The sequence below is a fragment of the Sparus aurata genome, chromosome 12 (genome assembly GCF_900880675.1).
Source record: "Sparus aurata chromosome 12, fSpaAur1.1, whole genome shotgun sequence".
Taxonomy (NCBI): Eukaryota; Metazoa; Chordata; class Actinopteri; order Spariformes; family Sparidae; genus Sparus; species Sparus aurata.
The window spans coordinates 21,271,603-21,290,976 of record NC_044198.1 but is presented as its reverse complement, the minus strand read 5'-3'; the positions used below and the strand labels follow the sequence as shown (position 1 = coordinate 21,290,976).

The following is a 19,374-nucleotide window of genomic DNA, read 5'->3' as shown; positions in this document are numbered from 1 at the left end:
TTTACAGTTTGAGTGTCTGATACAATGTGCAGCAATGCTAACGGCATTGCTAGCATGGCTACATGTCACTACCAGCTGGAGATTCATGTTCAACTCTGTTTTTACATCAGCGCTGACACGTCTTTGTTTCTGTTCGTACAGATGGAGGGGTGGTAGCTGGCGCCATCATTGGAGCCATTCTGTTTGTGGTCTTGATTGTCGGACTGCTGTACTATGTCATTAAAGTCCGGGGGTACAAACTGAGCAGCTTGAGCCTGCCAACAAGATCCACCAATAACGCTGATGTGGTAGGTTATTGATTAGTTATTGCTGGATGTGTACAACGTTTTAGAGGAGGGTGAATGCTAAAGAAGTTGTGTTCTTTTTCTGTTGCAGGTCACCTTCAACAACCCCAACTTTGAAACAGACACGTAAACCATCATCCGTGTTTTGTACAGTAGCTCGAATTTGATACTTTTTTAAAAACAAATCAGTGATTATGTGGCTTTTAAGTCTCCTGGGTTCCTAAAGTTTGAACACTATTGTAAATACTGTAATAGACTAATGAAAAATGTATTAAAAAGATTATTATAGATTATTTTTTCTCTGTTGCACTTGCGTGTCTGAAGTGCAGCAGTTATTTTGTAATGTTTACAGCAGAGTTATAAAGAAATGTTCATGAACCGTGTGATTCTTGTTTACTCTGAGAAAAAAAAAAGTATTAAAACAATAAACTCTTTTCCAGTGTTTATTAATTTCTGTACACTGCAACACAAATTCTTTACATATTTCACAAAAGGAAAAAAAAAAAGCGTCCTTCAAATGTTTCCAGTAAATTATTATTTGGACAAGAAGTGTAAACTTATGCAGAGAAATTCATAGAGGAGGCACCAACAATTAAAGATGATGGAAGTAAAGCCACAGGTTGGAAAGGACAACAACTGAAGATGCATGATTTTCTGAATGTCGAATGCCGAAATGACAGTTTAGACATCCGTGTTAAGAAACTAAAGATCACATCTTTAGCAGCCTGTACATAAAAATAATCCCAAACAGTCACGGCACCAGTGTTCTCGCTCCGTACTTAAAAAAATATCATCATTTATGTGAGAAAATAAAGTTAGGAACACTTTGTGATCCTTGTTTAGCCCTTTTATCGTGTAACTGCACAGACACACCAACTGAATCAACAAGGGAAACATTTCCAAAACCCACAAATGCTAATCTAAAGCAATGTTTCTTTTTACTATTTCATACTGATTATTTTTGTGTCCCCGTGTGTATCAATAAGAAGCTGTGACGTCAACACCTCACTAAAGCCAACGAAACCCGTGCTTTATTGCTTAGAATGAAAGTTACAATAAACAAGACGAGCACAGTCCTGCTGGTCTTTGGGAACGTGGTCTTTTGTCCAAAAAACACACTGAAATTAACTACAAATACTCAAAAAAGTGCATTCTTCACTATGCTATAGTTAGGCCACTTATTCTACTCCCACAGATCTAGTAAACATTTTGCAACTCAACATTTGCTGCTCAACAAAAGTGTGGGAAACACAGAGGAGAGCAGATTACTGGTGCAAAAACAAATAAAGGGAACAACTGTTGTTTCATGACTGTGGTCGTTCCACTATACTTAAAAGGTAACTCAAACCGGCGGCCAGTGTGAACCACAACATCTACCAGAAAGTCAGGGATGTCAAATTATTCCCCCTTTTTTTGTTCTTGCAGGAAGTCGAAACAAGAAACCTCTGTAAGTAAGATGAATAATTTACTTTCCATAAGGCAGAGGAACAAGAGCTATTTTTTGTTAAACAGGATGACAAGAATAAAAATCTAGCAAACAAGTCGCTGCTTGTCAAGCGCATCACTGCTGCCACGACCCTGAGCTGCAACCATCACAACGAAACCATGTGACAATCCAAAAATCAATTTCCAATCATCATTCGCTCTGATTCAGACAAGAGCAGTCAGGTGAGACCTAAAGCGAAATGGTAATGCCTTGAAATGATACAATGACATGAAAGACTGCAGCCAACAGCTTCTACGTAGTCACAAAGGGCCTCCGTGTCTTATTATTATTCAAACATGATTTGTGATTTGAATGTATATTGATATATCCGAATAATTTAACCTACATTCAACATGTGTTTTAACAAGTGGGGACAGTTTGGCACATAATTTTTTGTTTTATTTATCCTTTAAATGCACTAATCTTCGCACAAATAGTGCATTTCCACCAACCACAACTTTAAATCTGGTAACAATCTGCTGAAAAACTGAAGGGATCCACTAAAGTGAATAAACTGAATGCTGATCTGGTTTTACTGTTACTTAGCTTTTTTGGCAGTAACAACTTTCCCATATGCACCTGATCTCTACCTCCTAAAAAGTAAATATTTGATGCTGTCAGGTGTACAAAAGGCACAAGAAATGACCTTATCTCAGTGCGAAATGCACACCTGGCTTCTCATGGGTGAGTTGTAATAGAAACACAGTGCAGAATTTAAAAAATACGAAATCCCTGAATCCAAATCAAACTGAGAAGTCAGACAGAAACAGGGAAAAAAATGAATTTCTTTTCAAGATAAATTAAATAAAATCAAATAGAAAAAAATTGTGTAGTGATGATGCTAAACATAATACTTAAAGAGGTGTTTAACAGCTCATAATTGTAAAAATAACGAAAGTTGTGATAATAAATAAGACCTGTGTCAGTACTCCTTCAACAATCACGTGTGTAAAAATCATACAGCCACTAAAAAAAAAAAGGTAATTTTGGTTATATTTGTACCTTCATCCAATTTCAGTTAAGGTCACTCCTGAATAAAGCCCTGATTCCCAAATGTTTCACGATGTCAGCTTACAGAACAGGAAGGTACAAAGCAGGTGCAAATCATAAAATAGGTAACCAGAGTTCATAAAAGTGCCAGAGAGAGAGAAAGAGAGAGAGAAACACCAACGTGGACATGAGAAAAAAAACTTAAAATAAGTGCAATAATCAGTGTGATGTCCTCGAGAACATGAGATGAGTTAACGTTCATATGAAGTGAAGATAAAGACGACTGTCACAAGCCTGAGGGGCAGCTCAGGGATGAGAGGCAGCTCGGAGGGTTTGCAGACATCCAGCAGCAACAGCAGCAACAGCGGCGGCAGGTTGTTGGTCACTTCACCTTTTGGCTGTCCATCCTCAGCCAGTGGACACCCTGTCTCGTGTAATGGACCATGGAGCTCATACTTGACGTCAGGCTCAGTGGGCCCATAACGGTGTCCAGCTCTGTCAGCATGCCTGGAACATACAGAAATATCAAACAACACTTAACAGGCTCATCGATCTAATGAAGTAATGGCTTTTTGGCACCGTAGTCGTGGGGGTGTTTTTTTTTAATCTTTATTATTGTCTTGATTAATCGATTAGTTGTTTGGTCTATAAAATGTCAGAATATTGTGAAAAATGAAAAAATCAGTTATGTCCTCAAAGGTTTCGTTCTTCTAAGAAATTCAGGTTACTATCGTAGAGGAGTCAAAACAAACAAACAAAAGTTTTTCCCTCTTAGATTTTTTTCTTGTGGACGAAAACAAAAATAAATGTAGGGAAACAAAATAAACAATAATAATCTTATTGAAACTGGGTGAAAAACATTATGGCAGGAGAAGCCTTGGGAAAAAATAAATAAATAAAATTCACCCAAACTTGTTTTTCACTCCAGGATTCCCAAGGCCGTAACCATGTTGCAGTAGTAGTTGCTTACCCCTTAACTAAATTTAGAAGACCCTCACTTCCTCCAAATTGTCAATATATGATGCAATTTATAACTTTAAAAGAAGGTGCCAAACAAATAAAATATATTAAATTATTGCTGATCATTATCAGCCTTATTCCATCCTTTCTTACCACTGCCTTTGTGTGCCACCTCCTCCGCCTGCTCCCAGATATCATTAGCGCTCAAGAATAATGTAGTGATGTTGACATAGCTGAACGCCACTTGCTCAATGGCCCGTGGAACCACCACGGTGCTGCTGACGGGGTCCACGACCAACACGCTGCCACTGTGGCTGGAGCCAGGACCTGAGCTGCTGGACGTGCTGGCTGGAGACGGCATGCTGGGCATCGGGGACGGGGTGTCTGCGACTCTAACGGGAGAAGGATAAAACGATTTTTGACGTGCTGCACCTCTGACAGCTTAGTGCAATATGTCCAACATGCAGACTAGGCCGAGGGCTTACTTTGATGATAAGGCAGAGGAATCGTGCGTTTTCGGAGCAGAGTTCTGAAAGACAATGAAATTTAATGAGCAAAACAAAGAAAGTATTTCTAAGTGCTGTATCTTAGAAAGTATTGTAACTTATGGATCTATGCAGAGGTGCTACATTTCTGCCTCAGTATACATTTATTGTTAACTAATAATAGATTAATACTCACATTGAAATGATCAGTGAGGGTCTTTGAATACTTGAGTGCAGTTTTCTGTTTGTGGCGAAACATGGCCATATGCAGGAGAGACTGGCACTTCAAACTACAAGAAACAAATGTTACCCAACTCTTCATAATCTACATGACTTATTAAAGAAAACAACAAAACAACAAAATTCAGTTGTTATCCACTCACCCCAACATGCAGATGGTCAAGTTTCATAGCACATAAAACATTTTTAGAGCTTCACAGGCAAACTGTTGCCGCAAATAAAACATTTTCATATCAATTTTGGATCTCAGGGCTTCTGGAAACCCCCAACCCTTGAACTACACTGGATCAGCTGTTCAGAGCCATTTTATGCATCTTTAAAAAAAAATATGTTTGCATACGTTTTAAAACAAGTCCCTATCTACTTCAGTTGTTGAAGACAATACTGCAACACTGTTTTGCTGTGAAGCTACACAAATGTTTTGCGGATTACAAAACTTCATGAGGGTGAGTAGATAATGACAGCATTTTCATGTTTGCATGAAATTTACATTCAGGTTATTTTGTTTGTTGACATCAAAAAGGAGGCAAATTATTCAGATGTGTGGGCATAATTTACCAAACTGAACAACTGTTAAGAAGGTGTATATTATTCTTGGCAATTAAATGAAATGAGATGTTAAAAACATTTTGTCATTTGTTTTTAGACAGGCACAATTTTTATCTTTCAGAGAATCCAATCTACAGTTTGATAAGCATTATCAGAAATAGAAAAATTGATTAGAATAAATTGCCCATCCAAACCAATTCCTTTTACAGAGTTATCTGGCACATGCAATAAGTTGCTGTTGTTTCTCATAGTTGTTTAACTTTTTTTTTTTTTTTTTTTTTAAATCAAGCTAAAACAGGAAATAAACTATAACCAATAATGTTATTAACATTCTGACGAGTGGAGAAACAACATATCAAGTATCATCTCCACCTTACCATAAAGCTGAAAAGTCCTTTTCTGAGGCTGGAGCAGAGGGGTCCACTGTGTTCTTAAGTTTCAGTACAAACCTGTGAGAGTGGAGAATGTGCAGTAAAACTAATGCATGAATCAAATTCAGTTATGGAGCCAAAACTTTTACTTCTAGCTTCGATATAAAAAGGGTGGAAGAGTCGACCCTGCACTCTGTGGCTTTGTGAACATGCAATTTAACATTTACAGAAAAGCTTCTGACGCTGAGTTCGTACTTGAGCAGTTCAACGGTCTCTGCAAACATCGTGTAGGAAGACATGGAAGTTTGTGGATCTTTTTCCATAGCAATGCCACTTTCAACGAAGAACATGGCCGCATCCAGGTAATTAAAAGCTTTACTGAATTTATCTGACTACAGAGACAGAGAACAGGAAAAAAACACAGTCTGGTTATAAGTTATTGGTATTAGTGCGTTGACTGCAGTCACTTTAAGTAAATTAACAAACCAAAACAGAGACTTACCTCTGCATCAGCTTTGTGCTTCAGTTTTTTGGCCTCCTTTATGTAATGCTTCACTGGATAATGCCTACAGATAACAGAAGCTTCATTATAGCGGTAACAGTTCATAAAACAGTTAAGGCTTTACAGTTCAGTGATACAAAATAAGAGGACTTTTCTAATTTAGGTTAAGTTAAATCGGATATGTGTAAATACTAAAGAGTTCCAAACTAAAATACTACAGGGAGATGAGGTTACCACTATTCATTTATCTTTTTTTTGTGCAGGAAGTCCATATGATATGTGATTAAAAGATGTGTCCCATCTGTGATGCAGTAAAAATATTTTCTCCTCACAAATGTAAGGTTAAAGTGATTCCAGTATGTTTAAGGGCAATTTCAGTTTTCATTTTAAAGTTTGAATAATATCTTGGTGATTATCGGGATGATATCAGGTATTGTACTTCAATCATGACATGAGTTCACTCAATCATGAAGTTTCAAAGGATTTTTACCTGTTCTCAAATCTGAGCAATGGTCTGTTGGTCAAAGTCTCCCTGGACGGTTGTGAAGCTGATGGGACGGTGAAGGTTCTCTTTGAGGGCTTCTGCTTGGATTGCAGGGCAGACGTTTAATTAAAATTAGAAATTTTTCTCTTCTTTTGGAAAAATTCATTAATGAGCTAATTGAGAAAAGAAGCTCTAACTTGATATTCATTAGCGTTGATCTTATATCCTGCAGTCACCTTTTCACAGTGTGGGGGCTCTGTGTGCTTTCCGCCGCTCCTCTTGTGCTTGCCAGAGTCTTTGCTGTTTGAAGCCTCCTTACTGGTCTCCTTACTGGTCTCCTTACTGGTCTCCTTACTGGTCTCCTTACTGGTCTCCTGTGTCTCCACAGAACTGCGTTTTTGTGGCTTTGAGTCTTTAGTGCCTTTGGGTGTCGGAGGCTGCAGCTGCAAAGGAACAGGATTTTTCTTGGGTTTCTTTCGCTCCCGGTCCGCTGATGAATTCTTAGAACTTCTGTGGGCAACAACAGAAGAGAAACATGAGTGATTTGACTGAAATGGCAATGAAGACAGCATCTCATTTAAAACATGTTAATGTGACCTACTCCAGTTTGACCGGAGCTTGACTTGATGAGGTATTCTTGTTTTCCAGCCTTGGTTTCTTCTTGGGAATAGTTTTATTGTCTACCTCAACCTAGAAGACAACAAATCACACATCTAAGTAAAAACTTACTCATTATATACATAACTAGAACTAACTAGAACAGCCCTTCATAATTCTCACATTTTGAGGTATACTCTTTTTGCTGGTTTTGGTGAGTTTGTGTGTTGTAGGAGCATCATTGCCCCCTCCATCGTGCTCTCTGACCAGCGCTGTTCTCTTTGCATCACTGGGTTTCTGCTGGCAGTTGAAGGAGGTCTGTGGGACTCTTGAGAGCAGACTTAGATCAATCTTCACCAGCAGGGACTTAGGAGGCCTACGGGAGTCTCGAGAACTCTTGGCTCTATGCCCGGTCATCCCCGGGTGCTTGTGGGTTGTTTTGGTGCTCTTCTCTGACTTTGGTTTGCTACAACTGATTCTGACTGATGGTGCAGGAGACAGCTTATCAGGCTGAGCACGATTCTGGGTGGGGCAGGAGCAGGGGTTCGGATATCCCACACCACAGGCTGGACATGAACCACACAGAGCGAGCGGGACGTCAGGCTCTGAGCCAGCCTTCCGCTTATCAAGTGCTGTGTGTTTAGAAGTCCTCTTACTGTCTCTTTTAGCGTCACCGCTGTCTTTGCTTTTCTTGCCATGTCCTGTTTTCGTCTTTACCTTGGGTCTGTCTTTGAAACACGAGTCTGTGGGTCGTGTTTCTACGACTTCCTCACACTTCACAATGAGAGCTGCATCAGCGCGATCCTGGCAATCTGCATTTGCTGTTACTGAGGAGTACGTGCATGAAACTTTCCTGCTACAGCTGTTTACATCAGCAGAGGGGGATTTTTGGCTTCTTTGCTGGTTAAAGGTGTCCTGAGGGTTTTCCCGGTACTGCTGGGGTTTTCCAAGGCTATCAGTGAACGCTTTCTGGTGAGAAGAAAGCTGAGGTTTAGACTCCCTGGTGGGATCAACCACCTCTACACTTGAGTGCTTGGAGCTCTGAGTCGGTGGTGGATGTTTGCGAGCGGGGCTCTCAGAGGCACCGCCTCGACCTTCTATGCCGGAGTTCTGCTGGCTGGACCTGATCCAATTCCCCAACTGCCAGTCAACATGGGTCACCGCTGGAACATCAGGCTACAAAAGACAAACATTGTCAGCCAGAAACAGTTCAGAGAATGTTTAGATTTGTGTGTCCTTCATTTAATATACAAACAGGACAAGCAGCAAATTACCTCCGTGTTAACTGAACTGCTCACTGGGTGTTGAAGTGGCTCCTCGGTGGTGCTTTCACTGTCTGACTCTGATCTTGAGCTACTCTCTGAGTCGCTGGAGCTGGCAGACTCGACCTCTCTGGAATGTACTGCTTCAAATGATCTATAGCACACACACAGAACCACAATAATATGAGACAGCTGTGTTATAATTAAATAACAAATATCGTGGCCCATGTGCCCAGGTTGTGCTGGTTAACAATGCGTATGGCAAATATTATGCATTTTGTTAATTCCACAAATGTTTCTAGAATGACAACCAAGTTTAATCAATGACTAAATTGGCAAAAAAAATACAATTTTGATAAATGTTTCCATGTTTTATCCATTCGATCACAAATTCCAAACAGTTACCAAAAGTCACTTACGATGAGGTGCTCTGCTGGAGGAGCTGGGATGGATCTGCAGGAGATGTGTCATAGGTTTCTGGAGAGAAGCGACAGGGAAAACAAATGTCCAACAAAGAAACAACACAAGTGGATGTCATTGTAAAAAGTATTCACACGGTTTTGAAATTGATTCCAGTGCACAACAGCTGAGTTTTGTTTTAAACTAAAGATACCAAAAAAAATCACAGATTATAAACTTAATAACCACTAGAAAGACCAGACCTTTAAAATACTACTACATCCAAAAGGCTGTTTGCTTCCTGTTAAATTCAACATTATACATCTGCTACTATCTATAAAAGATAAAAGATAAAATCGAATGCATCATACAGATTATGCACAGATTACAAATTTGTACTTACTAAAGTCATTAAGTTAGTAGAGTTCTGAATCAATACTGGTACCCACATGACTCATCAAACGGGTGTCTCATTTCTACAATCCTGTGGGTTTACATTCTCTGACAGTCATACAGCGACACAACAACCTGTTCCTAAAATGTTTTGTTAGCATTCTCCAAATTCCACACATTCCTAAAATCCACAACTGCTGCACAAATCGTGTTTTTCTTGCCTGATGTGATGTTAAATATAAAACGCATCCAATTGTGGTTGCATCGGCTGGTAATGTTTTCACCTTGTGAGTCTGTGTGTGTGTGTCATCATGGCTAATGTGGTCCTGGAGGCAACTATTATAGTGGGAACCACCACAGAAGCGGTTATATAGTTTTGTGACACATCACGCCTCTCTTTTACATGACTGGCTCTTTCTCTTTGCAAAGGCTAATTTAAGATTAAATTGTAGGGTTGTTTCTCTCCTCTGGTATTTTGTGGTAAATACACAGAACTGGGCAGCGGGGTTGTACAAGTTTCCATAGCAACATAGAAGAAAATGAGAGGAGAGGAGAGGAGAGGAGAGGAGAGGAGAGGAGAGGAGAGGAGAGGAGAATAAGAAAGCAGTAGAGCAACAGTCAAGATGAAGAAGATGTAGAGAAGAGACACAACAAACCAACTCTATGATGACACAATAATATAATTTCTACCTAACTATTTCTTATCATCATTGTTATCTTGTTCTGTGCCCGTATTACACTAATTTCCCCATTACTCACTTTGTCCTGAACATGAAGAGACATGCTCTGCTTCCTGTTAAGACAGAGAGTAAAAAAAAAAAATCAAGAAACTGAGAGACACAAAAGGCCATGAACTCATTAAAATCAAATTGGTTATATCTCTTCTGAATATGAGGGAACTCATTAAAGTGCTTAGTTATGTTGTAATTATACATTAAGAGATATCTTGCATTTAAAAGATCTGCCAAATATTTTCAGAATTAATCAACTATTTGTTTAATTTGTATCTCTGACATCTTTATTTTCTCCAAATCAGTCCAAAACACAAAGACGTTTTTTATAAATATTTTAAATGTCAAAGAAAGCAGAAAATCCTCCCATTAAAAACACTGGAACCAGCATATGGTTGATAATTTTGCCATACGTGAGACCACTTGATTTGGCTAAATTAAACTGCTTAAAATTTACATTAGCTGCAGTTTAACACTTGAATATTGTTTGTATAAATTTATCCTATGTCCTTCATCTGAGATCGTAGCACAATCAAGGATGCAGGGTTATACCCGCCCTATTGGCCAAGACAGACAGATTTAAATATTTCTCAACCTTTAAGCACTTACCTTGGCTGGGAACGGGGACTTGGAGGGTTCACCTGTGCTAGGTGTGCATATAGCTGTCAGGAGAGGGGGACACGAGCGGGTCATTTCCTGTAGAGGGGCAGAAAAAGAGACAGATGCGCCAGGAGCCGATCAACATAGCCCAACTACAAAACAGGTGCCACGCTATATAAACGAAACATCAACATAGGATTCATTCTTCAGTACAGGCCAGTGGCACATGCTGATCTTTGGGAGGTCTGTGAAGCTGTGAGCTGAGTGAACAATTGAAAATAAACAGAAATGTAGTAATAAAGAAATACAGTAGATCCAGAACAGAGGACTGTTGCAAGAGAGCTAAAGAAAAGCATATCTGCAGTTGCTAAACCTTGTATGGTTATTGAGTAACTACTGTGTTTGCTCTTCTATGGTTGAAAATGTAACACGAATACAGTCAACATGTGTTACAGCCACAGCACAAAGATAACACATTTTCTGCGAATCCCTGTGAACAATCAGACAGCATGACCTGTGCACCTACATTTGTTGAGACACCAGAGCTGTTAAGCAGTTTGCTGCTATTCATGCACAAGTGGTTTTGAACTTAAATGTAAGATGTAAATTAGCCAATGTGAACTATAAATAAGAATTCAAAGGGCTGTACTTACCCTCAAGATGTCCTCGACACACTGAGCTTCATTTGTCCTCGTCTGTAGAAAGAAAAAGGAGTCATTGTGAGTTTACAAAAAGACCTAGAATTCCTGTGGGCAATTATAACTCAAAACCCAAACATAAAAAGTTTTGTTTAGGGCTAAGGTTTTTACCGAGCAAACCATTTATGATATCTGCCAGGAAAAACGCATGTTAACTAATGGGCCAGGTTTATGTATTGCCATGCATGATTTCAGTGTCCTTTATTTCCAGGGGAAAACTGTCTTTTACAGAGGATTTCATAGGACAGAGAGGTGCAACACATAGTGCAACAAGAATCACCTGAAGTTCAATATCAGCAAGACCAATGAGCGTCACCAATTCAGCATCCAACCAAAAGTGAATTATGGTCCTGAACTCCCCTCTGAGAGTGATTTTGCGTTGAACAATGGCCAGAAACGTGTTTTTGCAGGATATTATGATTTAACGTGAAGAAAAGCAGCAAACCTTAAATTAAAAGGAAACTTTTTTGCTAGAAAAATGATTGATTATTGCAATAGCTGCCAATTAATTTGCATTGGATCTATTAATTGACTGACTAATCTTTGCAGCTTTAGTCCTATACTACAGCACCACTAGATGAATGAAAGGACACCTGTCAGGAAGCAGCCCAGACATCAAATAAATACTATGTGTGCATGTGAGAGAGAGAGAGAGAGAGAGAGAGAGAGAGAGAGAGAGAGAGAGAGAGAGAGAGAGAGAGAGAGAGAGAGAGAGAGAGAGAGAGAGAGAGAGAGAGATAGATAGATAGATAGATAGATAGATAGATAGATAGATAGATAGATAGATAGATAGATAGAGAGAGAGAGAGAGAGAGAGAGAGAGAGAGTGTGTGTGTGACTGAGTGAGTGAGTCAACAGGCTGTATATCTGTTTGTTTTCAGACCTGTCTTTCAGTTTTTTATTATGAATGGACAGTGTTTGAGATAAGGTTGGAGTGAATGGGCCTCCAGACTAATAGAGTTGGTGACAAAGCTCATTTATTGTTCTGCTGAGCCCAAGGTTGAGGTTTTCGGAGGCAGCTGAGCGTGCACACACACCACAGGCTTTTTGCAACACGCACCTGAGTAAGACATGACACCACATGCTCAAATTCTGTCATACTGGGTATAGATATCAACTATAAGCCGTACAAAACAACCATCCCAAAAGGACTACTCACTTCTAACTTTTTGTTTTCTGAAATGTCATTGTGTGTTCTTTATATGCTATTTTATTTCACACAGTGGCTATTGCTGGGGTCTGTACCAAACAAGATGGCTCCCTTACATCAAGGGAGTTTGTAGGGCAGAGCATCTCTGCCATCAATATTTTCATTATAATATATTTGTTATTTGCACCGCACCCTTTTGCCCTTTTGTTTTGCAGTTTGCCTCACTTAATTTTATTCGTAACAAAGTCTGGCCTCAATGTTAATAAATAACTATTTTTAACCAACAACGTCTGATATTATGTGGCTTCCCTTTACCCAGAGCTGGGCTGTACAAGACCCAAGGGGCATTGCTGATTATACCGACTTATACATGGATGGTTGCAGATGTTGAATTTAATCGTGGAGTGGAGGGTTGGTGAGAAATAGTAGAATGAGTAACTACCAAACTATCTTGCACTGGACAAGTCCCAGCAGAGAGAACAGCAGCACATTCAGCACTGCTGTGCTGCGGCAGGAGGATGAGGGGGAGGTGTGGAGCGCTGCAGGTGCAAGGGTTGTGTGTGTGTGTGTTATGTGAGACAAAGAACAGATGAATGAGTTGAACTGGAGTTCAGCCAAACTCTCCAAAACAAAGCAAGTCTTACCTGGATAGTCAAGCAAGAAAAATCAACAGAACTGAGGGACTTTAGAGAACATCCTGAGATCAGCAGACACTCAATCCGCTTAGTCCACATTACAGTATATTCAAAGCCCAGACAACAGTGGTGAGAAACAATAAGAAGGTTTACTCCTCTTGTCTTCACCCAAACAGTCTGCGGAAGCACCAGACATGAGAGTTGGTGGTAAATGATACTGCAAGATATTCATGTTTTATGATGTACAATATCTATATTACTAGAGAGGGAGATACTCCACTAAGCAGGAAATCTATCATATACTAATAAAACAAAATTACTGTTAGATGCTACCTTAATGTTCAACAGTTTGATTGCATTTGTTTACAGAGAGCCAGAGTAAAACTTGAACTTCAAGGTTCTTATCAACTTAATTTTGATTCTATCCATACAAAAAAAAATATAAAACAAATGCTTTTAATTACATCATTGTTACATTGTCAGGTATAACTTGATTACATTTTGATTACGTCTTTGACATGTGGCAATCTAAAAAATTAGGAAACTTTTCAATATGCTGTACAGACTCCCTAACTAACACTAGTGCCAACAGTAATACCAGAGGGACACTTTGGGACAAGAACCTTAAAGTTGTCAATTTCAACCAATATTTGTTAAACTCAGTTTCTGTGAGGCTCCCCACAGAGAACAATCTACTGCTCTACATCAAAAAAATCAAGGAGCTAGTTGCGTATTTTAGAAAAAAAGAGGCAAAGATACAGTTGCCTGTCTACATCAGTGAAGCTGAGGGGGAGTAGGTGACAAGTTTTAGGTTCCTGGGAATGGAACATGGTATCACACATTGCCAACACCAACACCCAAACCAGCTACAGTCTGCCCACCCTGCTGCCATCTGGCAAAAGATACAGAAGTATCTTCTGCTGTACCACCAGACTACAGAGCAGCTCATTTCCTCAGGCTGTGAGACTCATCAATTTACTCTCTGCAAGCCACTATATAAAAAAGTGTTATTTTTTCTTATGTAGCATGAAGGGACTAACAATCATAAATCACAGACATTACACTCACCTCTAAAAACTGTGGCAGTATCTTTGCTTTGCCCAGGTCAGATTTGTTGATTAATTCCGGTAGAGGCACGTATGGCTCTGGTGAAGGCTTCAGCTCTGGCGACTCGCTGACCACCTGGTCCTGACCATCCATGGGCCGCACATATGCTGTTGGCTTCTGGGTCATGACTACGCTGGGCTGCTTAGACAGGAGTGAAGGGAACGTCTGGGAAGGTAGTACGTTACCCTTGTTGGCTTGAGACAGTGGTGTATCTTTGGGGGACTGTTTCAGGTTAAATGTGGAAACATCCATGTTGCCTGTGCACTCGGAGGGATGTTCTGTTGAGCCTTGAAGCTGACGTTTATCCAACGTATCCTTAGTGTCCATGTCAGTGTTGTCTTGGTCACTGGAACCTAGGAAGGGTAGTGGTGGCTTCACATCCGGAGCCTGACAAGACATTTCCTGGGTAAGGCTGACACGCTCCCTGAGATCTGCTTCACTTTTCTTTTGGTGATGTGCTGAGTGGCTGAGCTGACTGTGGTTCAAAGATGAATTCCCATAGTGGTTCGGAGAAGAGGAGGTGTTCGACGTCCTCAGGGGCTGAGAGGAGTATCCACTACTAGAGGGGGCTTTCTGACTCTGAGTGGACGTGTAATGGACCAGGTTATGGAATGGCGGTTTGGTTGGTTTATCCTTGTCTGGCTGACCCTGATCCGACTGTGAGAAGGTCACATAAGAAGGAATGGGTAAAGGCTCAGTGGCAAAGGGATTGGGATTATTTACATCTTCATAACTGCCCAACATCCTCTTGATTCGATTGGAAAGCTCATCCCCTTTGTTTGTCTACAAAAAGAAGGTGTAAACAGTTATGTTAACAGACGACAAATAATCATAATCTAATAAACATAATTACATTTAAATAAATGACTTGATCCCTTGGTTGTTTAATCCCCAAAGGAATATATGCCATCACATTGCCGATAAGAGCCAAATGTTTAAAGCAAAAACGCTCAAGCATTAAACCATCATTGATGTTTTCTTCCCTTACAATTCTTCCTTTGACAGAAATTTAACTTGTCTGACTGCTGGTGATAAATTACTGGCAAAATCCTTATTTTGTCTTGCCAATATTTACTGGTTCAGTCTACATACATATATACATACATAACTCACTTTAATCTCTCTAAAATCAAAGTGTGACTTGACTGTCCAGATGTGTGTTAGACAAGAGAGGAGCTATGAAAAAGGTTGATAGTTTCATTTAAGTGACCTTTAATTATAATCATGTTCTCACTGCAATTGCACTTACAGTAATTGTGCTTCAGGAGCACCAGCGAGTGATTCAATGACCTTCTTGTCTCTTAGACTATGTACAGACTGTTCCATCTTATTTAATGTATGGAGGCTGTTAGGGCCATTTGTAGCCGCAGGGGAAGAGTACAGAGAATACTCAAGGCAAAAAATAATCCTGACATCTGCTCTGCATGTTTTCCCAATAAGAAGATTCTTAATTTTTTTTTTTTCAGTTAATATTCTCTGCACAAGATGCAGAAAGTGACAATAAATCACAGATATGACAGGACGGCTCTTTGTAGTAAAGATGCAAATAAAAAAGATTCTACGCATATTGTGCTTTAAATGCAACACTTAAGATAAGAAGTTGAAAATAAGCATCTTTTATAACAAGTACATTAGAAGCCCTGTTAGAGTCTACACTGCTGTTCACATGCGAATGGGTCAACAATTTGTCTGAACTCGTCTGCCAAGAACCTAATGTGGTCTTTACCTTGTATGGTTTGCCAAAAAGTGGCACATTCTCAGGGTTAAGTTCTTTGGCTTGTTGGCTTGTTTCTTGGTTCCTCTGTTCCCATGCTCGGAGGCGAAGGAGGTTTCTTTCTTCATTGTATACACTGTAAATTGAACATTGCAAAAGAAAGACAGATCTTATAATTAGCATTGCATTTACAAGTGCATCATTTCAACAGCATCACTAAATACAATTACCCAGTTAGATGCCACAGGTAAATATTCAGTAAGTGCTTTATACATTAAAACTTGAATCCAACCACCAAACTACAACTGATGACATACTCCACAACTCAATGACTCAGACTGTCTGATCTCATCAGTCTGTTCTTCACATTTTGTAGTGCAGATTTTCTAGAATTGTAAACGCTTCGAACCCCCAGAACAATGAATATGTCTGATCAGTTTTAGGTAAAGAGAGCTGAAAATGTAGAGACTGAAAATATATGGCATCTTATCACAGACTTATCTCCCCTGGGGGCAGAGCAGCAGTCTAATGGGGGAAGACGGTGCCTGTCATATTCACAGAAAAGTGCAATTAGGCTCACAGACACCTTGAGGATTTACTGCAAAACTCACATCTGTTCTCTCTCGTCCCTAAAGATGGCGTGAAGCCCATGCAGACATCAAATGGATGATTACAACTACATGCCCTGATATGATGCCAATGGCAGAAAGAGCTGCTTTACTATAGTATATTACATTGTGGAAGAACAGCAGGCCACATGGGATCAGATCTATGCAACACTTTCAATATATCAAAGTGTGCTGAACATTTAATAAGATTTTAAAATTTCACAGTTTTCTTCCAAAAATACAGTGTTGATCATCCTCAGCAACCCCAGTGGGACGCTTCCATGGCAACAGGTGGAGCAGCGCAGATTTGGGATTAAGCCAAACAGATGAGCACTCACTCATTAATTTCACAGACAGACTGGCCAACATAACTGGTACAGCCCAGTCATTCAGAGGACCTACATCAGAACTAGTGAGGGCCAAAGCAACAGCATACTGTGGGTGTATAAAATATACAAATGTGGATTTTTTTTCCTGCTGATTGTGCATTTTGAGGATGCAGCACAAGGGCCTCACAGAAATAAACAGCAAAAGCTGCTGAGAACATCATCAGAGGTTTAATAATTGATGAGGCTGGAACATAAACTGTTCATGATAGACACTCTGCTGTAATCTTAATGTGTCTTAATTATCTAGTATGAGTTACATCTGAGCAAATACTGTAGTGATATCACCTACGTGTTTTCTTCTCTTGGTTTTGAAGGCTGCATTACAGTAACGTAATGGTGTTTTCTCAATTTACCAGACTATCTGTTATTGTTTTAGTATTTTGTGAAATTAGCAATAGTAATTTCTACAACGATTTGGGGAAATGTATTTTCATGTTTGAGTTTGGCATCCAGTCATGGCAATATTGAAGGGCTCGCTGGGAGATTTAAAATATCAAGACATATGATGTGTTTTGCACTATAGTCGAAAAATATTGCAAAATTATTTTTCTATTGCCATATTATTATATAAAATATTGCCATATTGTTTAGCTCAAGTATTTTAACGGCCTGTTAATTTCCAGTTATGTGCCCTCAGTGCAAAACCTACACCAAGGGTGTACTCATTCATACTAAAAAAAAGGGGTCTATGAGAACATATTAAATTGTTTTCTGCAACTTTCTGCAACAGTCTTCTGTACAGTTCGGTATCTTTTCTTATCTTTCTTATTTTTATTCTTATTTGTATTTATCTATATTCTTTTTTTTTTTTAAAGGTATTTTATTCTTGTGTGTTTTATGTACGATTGTACATTTCTGAGTGATTTATATATTTATCTTTTATTTTTTGTGTGATTGTATATTTAAGGATCATTGCACCTAGACAAATTCCTCGTTTGTGTAAAAACCTACCTGGCAATAAATCTCATTCTGATTCTGATTCTGATTCAATACAATGAAGCATAACAAATGTGAGAAAAGGAACTGAAGACACAAAGAACTTAGAGGGATATTTTACTTTTTACTATCAAAACTCAAGGCTACAGTGATATAAATAAAATGTTAAGCCTCCCACACAGCTCCGCATCACAGGGAGGAGGTGAGAGTTCCTGGTTCAGTATCTCCTCTGAGCCAAAGACATAAACCCAGAGGGCCACGACAGACTGAGAGGAAATTTGGAACTGAGTGACAAATTCGGGAGATCCATCGGGTGATTTAAAGGAGACATAATATGCTTTTCAAAAAATGTTTTTTTAAAATTTTCAGGCTCATAATTTTTTGGGGGTTGGTTACTACTAGAATAGGTTTACATGCTTAATGCTCACTGTAGCACTGTATTCCCCCTCTGTCTGAAACACTGTATTAGCCACAGTCTCTTTGCAGCCCCTCCTCCAAACACCAAGACTGCTGTCATTGGTCAGCTCACACATGTCTGAGCCACCACCGCTAACAACAATAACAACAACAACAACAACAACAACAACAACAGAGCAGCTTCACTATATTAATTCTTATTTGCCAATCTAGCTGCTAGACATGTATTATACAAATGTATGACATGGTGGCATAGTGTGATGTCAAGAAGAGGTGGTATTGAAGGCTACACTACTGATGAGGCGTTTCAGGGGAAGTGTTTTATGTAGGAGAGAGGAGCGACTTTTCATGCAGACTTGAGGCTTTTTAACTTTCATGATCATTACATGCACAAGAACCTATACAGAACACTGAAGGAAGAAGAAAAACTGACAATTCATAACATGCCTCCTCTAAATTTAGGAGGAAAAAAAAAATCAATGTATGATCAACTCAATAATATTGTTAAAAAAAAAGGCCTTCTCCAAAACTACATAGTGCCCCTTTAACTGTAAAGTCTGCAAGAAAGTTGAAAACCACATCATTATATTGTTGAATAAGAATAATGGTGATCACAGTTTCAACATTTTAAGTTGAAAGGAAAACATTTGCATATCTCTTCTGCTCAGATTATCATAGCACAAGTTTTATCTAGATGTTACTGTGTGGTTGAATCTGGTTGCCCTGTGTTTTGGGTTGTGCAGTCAAAAAGAAAACAGACATTAATCCGCTGCTGTCCAACTTGTTATCCATGATCCAAGTAAGTCAAACACGACGTTCGAGGCTTTAAAAACTAAACATGTAAGCGAAACAGCTTGTATAAACATAGCAGCCTTTGACCAGCTGGGTACAAATCACATCAGCCTGCTCTTTCCAGCTGATTCCACCTCCACCTCGAACTGCTTATCAAGCTAAAAACCCTGCATGTCACTTTAAACACCAACTACGGAAAGTCACCAAACCCACACCACCCTCCTCCCGATACTTCAGCTGAGTTTTAAACGCTAAACTTTCACTTTAAAGACGTGTCAAGTGCGTTGCTTGCGAGCTGGCTAACCGAATCTTGCTAATTAACGTTCAGTCGGGCTGTGGAGCTAGCGCCCAGCAGCTAGCAGGCAGCTAGCCGCCGCTGTGTCTGCCTACCTCGGCTGAGATGCCATGGTGCGCCTCTCACAACAACCAAAGTTGGTTGTCATGTGTTTCTGACAGTCCTCACCGCGGTGTCCTCCTCGCTTGGTCACATTGTTTATCGGTGGAGGTAATTAGTTAATTTTAAATGGCTGTCAGGCCGCCGTTGTTTAATACGATAGTTGTCTGCTAACCGTCCGTGTTTGGGTTGTCCACTCTC

General features: G+C 39.6%; 2 protein-coding genes across 3 annotated transcripts in view; one reads left to right on the top strand and one right to left on the bottom strand.

Moving 5' to 3' along the window:
- The window catches only part of LOC115592828 (macrophage mannose receptor 1), an 18,645-nt gene extending 17,263 nt beyond the window's left edge, over positions 1–1,382 (top strand). The window contains exons 49-50 of the mRNA XM_030435999.1: positions 142–287; positions 376–1,382. Of these exons, the coding sequence (XP_030291859.1) occupies positions 142–287; positions 376–414 (185 nt within the window). The 3' untranslated portion in view covers positions 415–1,382. The remainder of the gene's footprint in view (positions 1–141; positions 288–375) is intronic.
- On the bottom strand, positions 715–19,374 carry aff1 (AF4/FMR2 family, member 1). 2 transcript variants are annotated; one of them, XM_030436000.1, is made up of 19 exons: positions 19,170–19,374; positions 15,650–15,773; positions 13,885–14,706; positions 10,987–11,028; positions 10,343–10,429; positions 9,762–9,795; positions 8,630–8,687; positions 8,223–8,364; positions 7,132–8,124; positions 6,953–7,041; positions 6,588–6,861; positions 6,358–6,452; positions 5,868–5,931; positions 5,621–5,757; positions 5,372–5,443; positions 4,402–4,495; positions 4,206–4,249; positions 3,874–4,112; positions 715–3,267 (listed from the first exon to the last, which is right to left on the bottom strand). In XM_030436000.1, the coding sequence occupies exons 1-19, from the start codon at positions 19,220–19,222 to the stop codon at positions 3,143–3,145; spliced, it is 3,588 nt and encodes a 1,195-aa protein (XP_030291860.1). In that variant the 5' UTR covers positions 19,223–19,374; the 3' UTR covers positions 715–3,142. The 2 variants fall into 2 exon arrangements, with proteins under 2 accessions (XP_030291860.1, XP_030291861.1); XM_030436001.1 differs by having other exon boundaries at positions 6,358–6,449.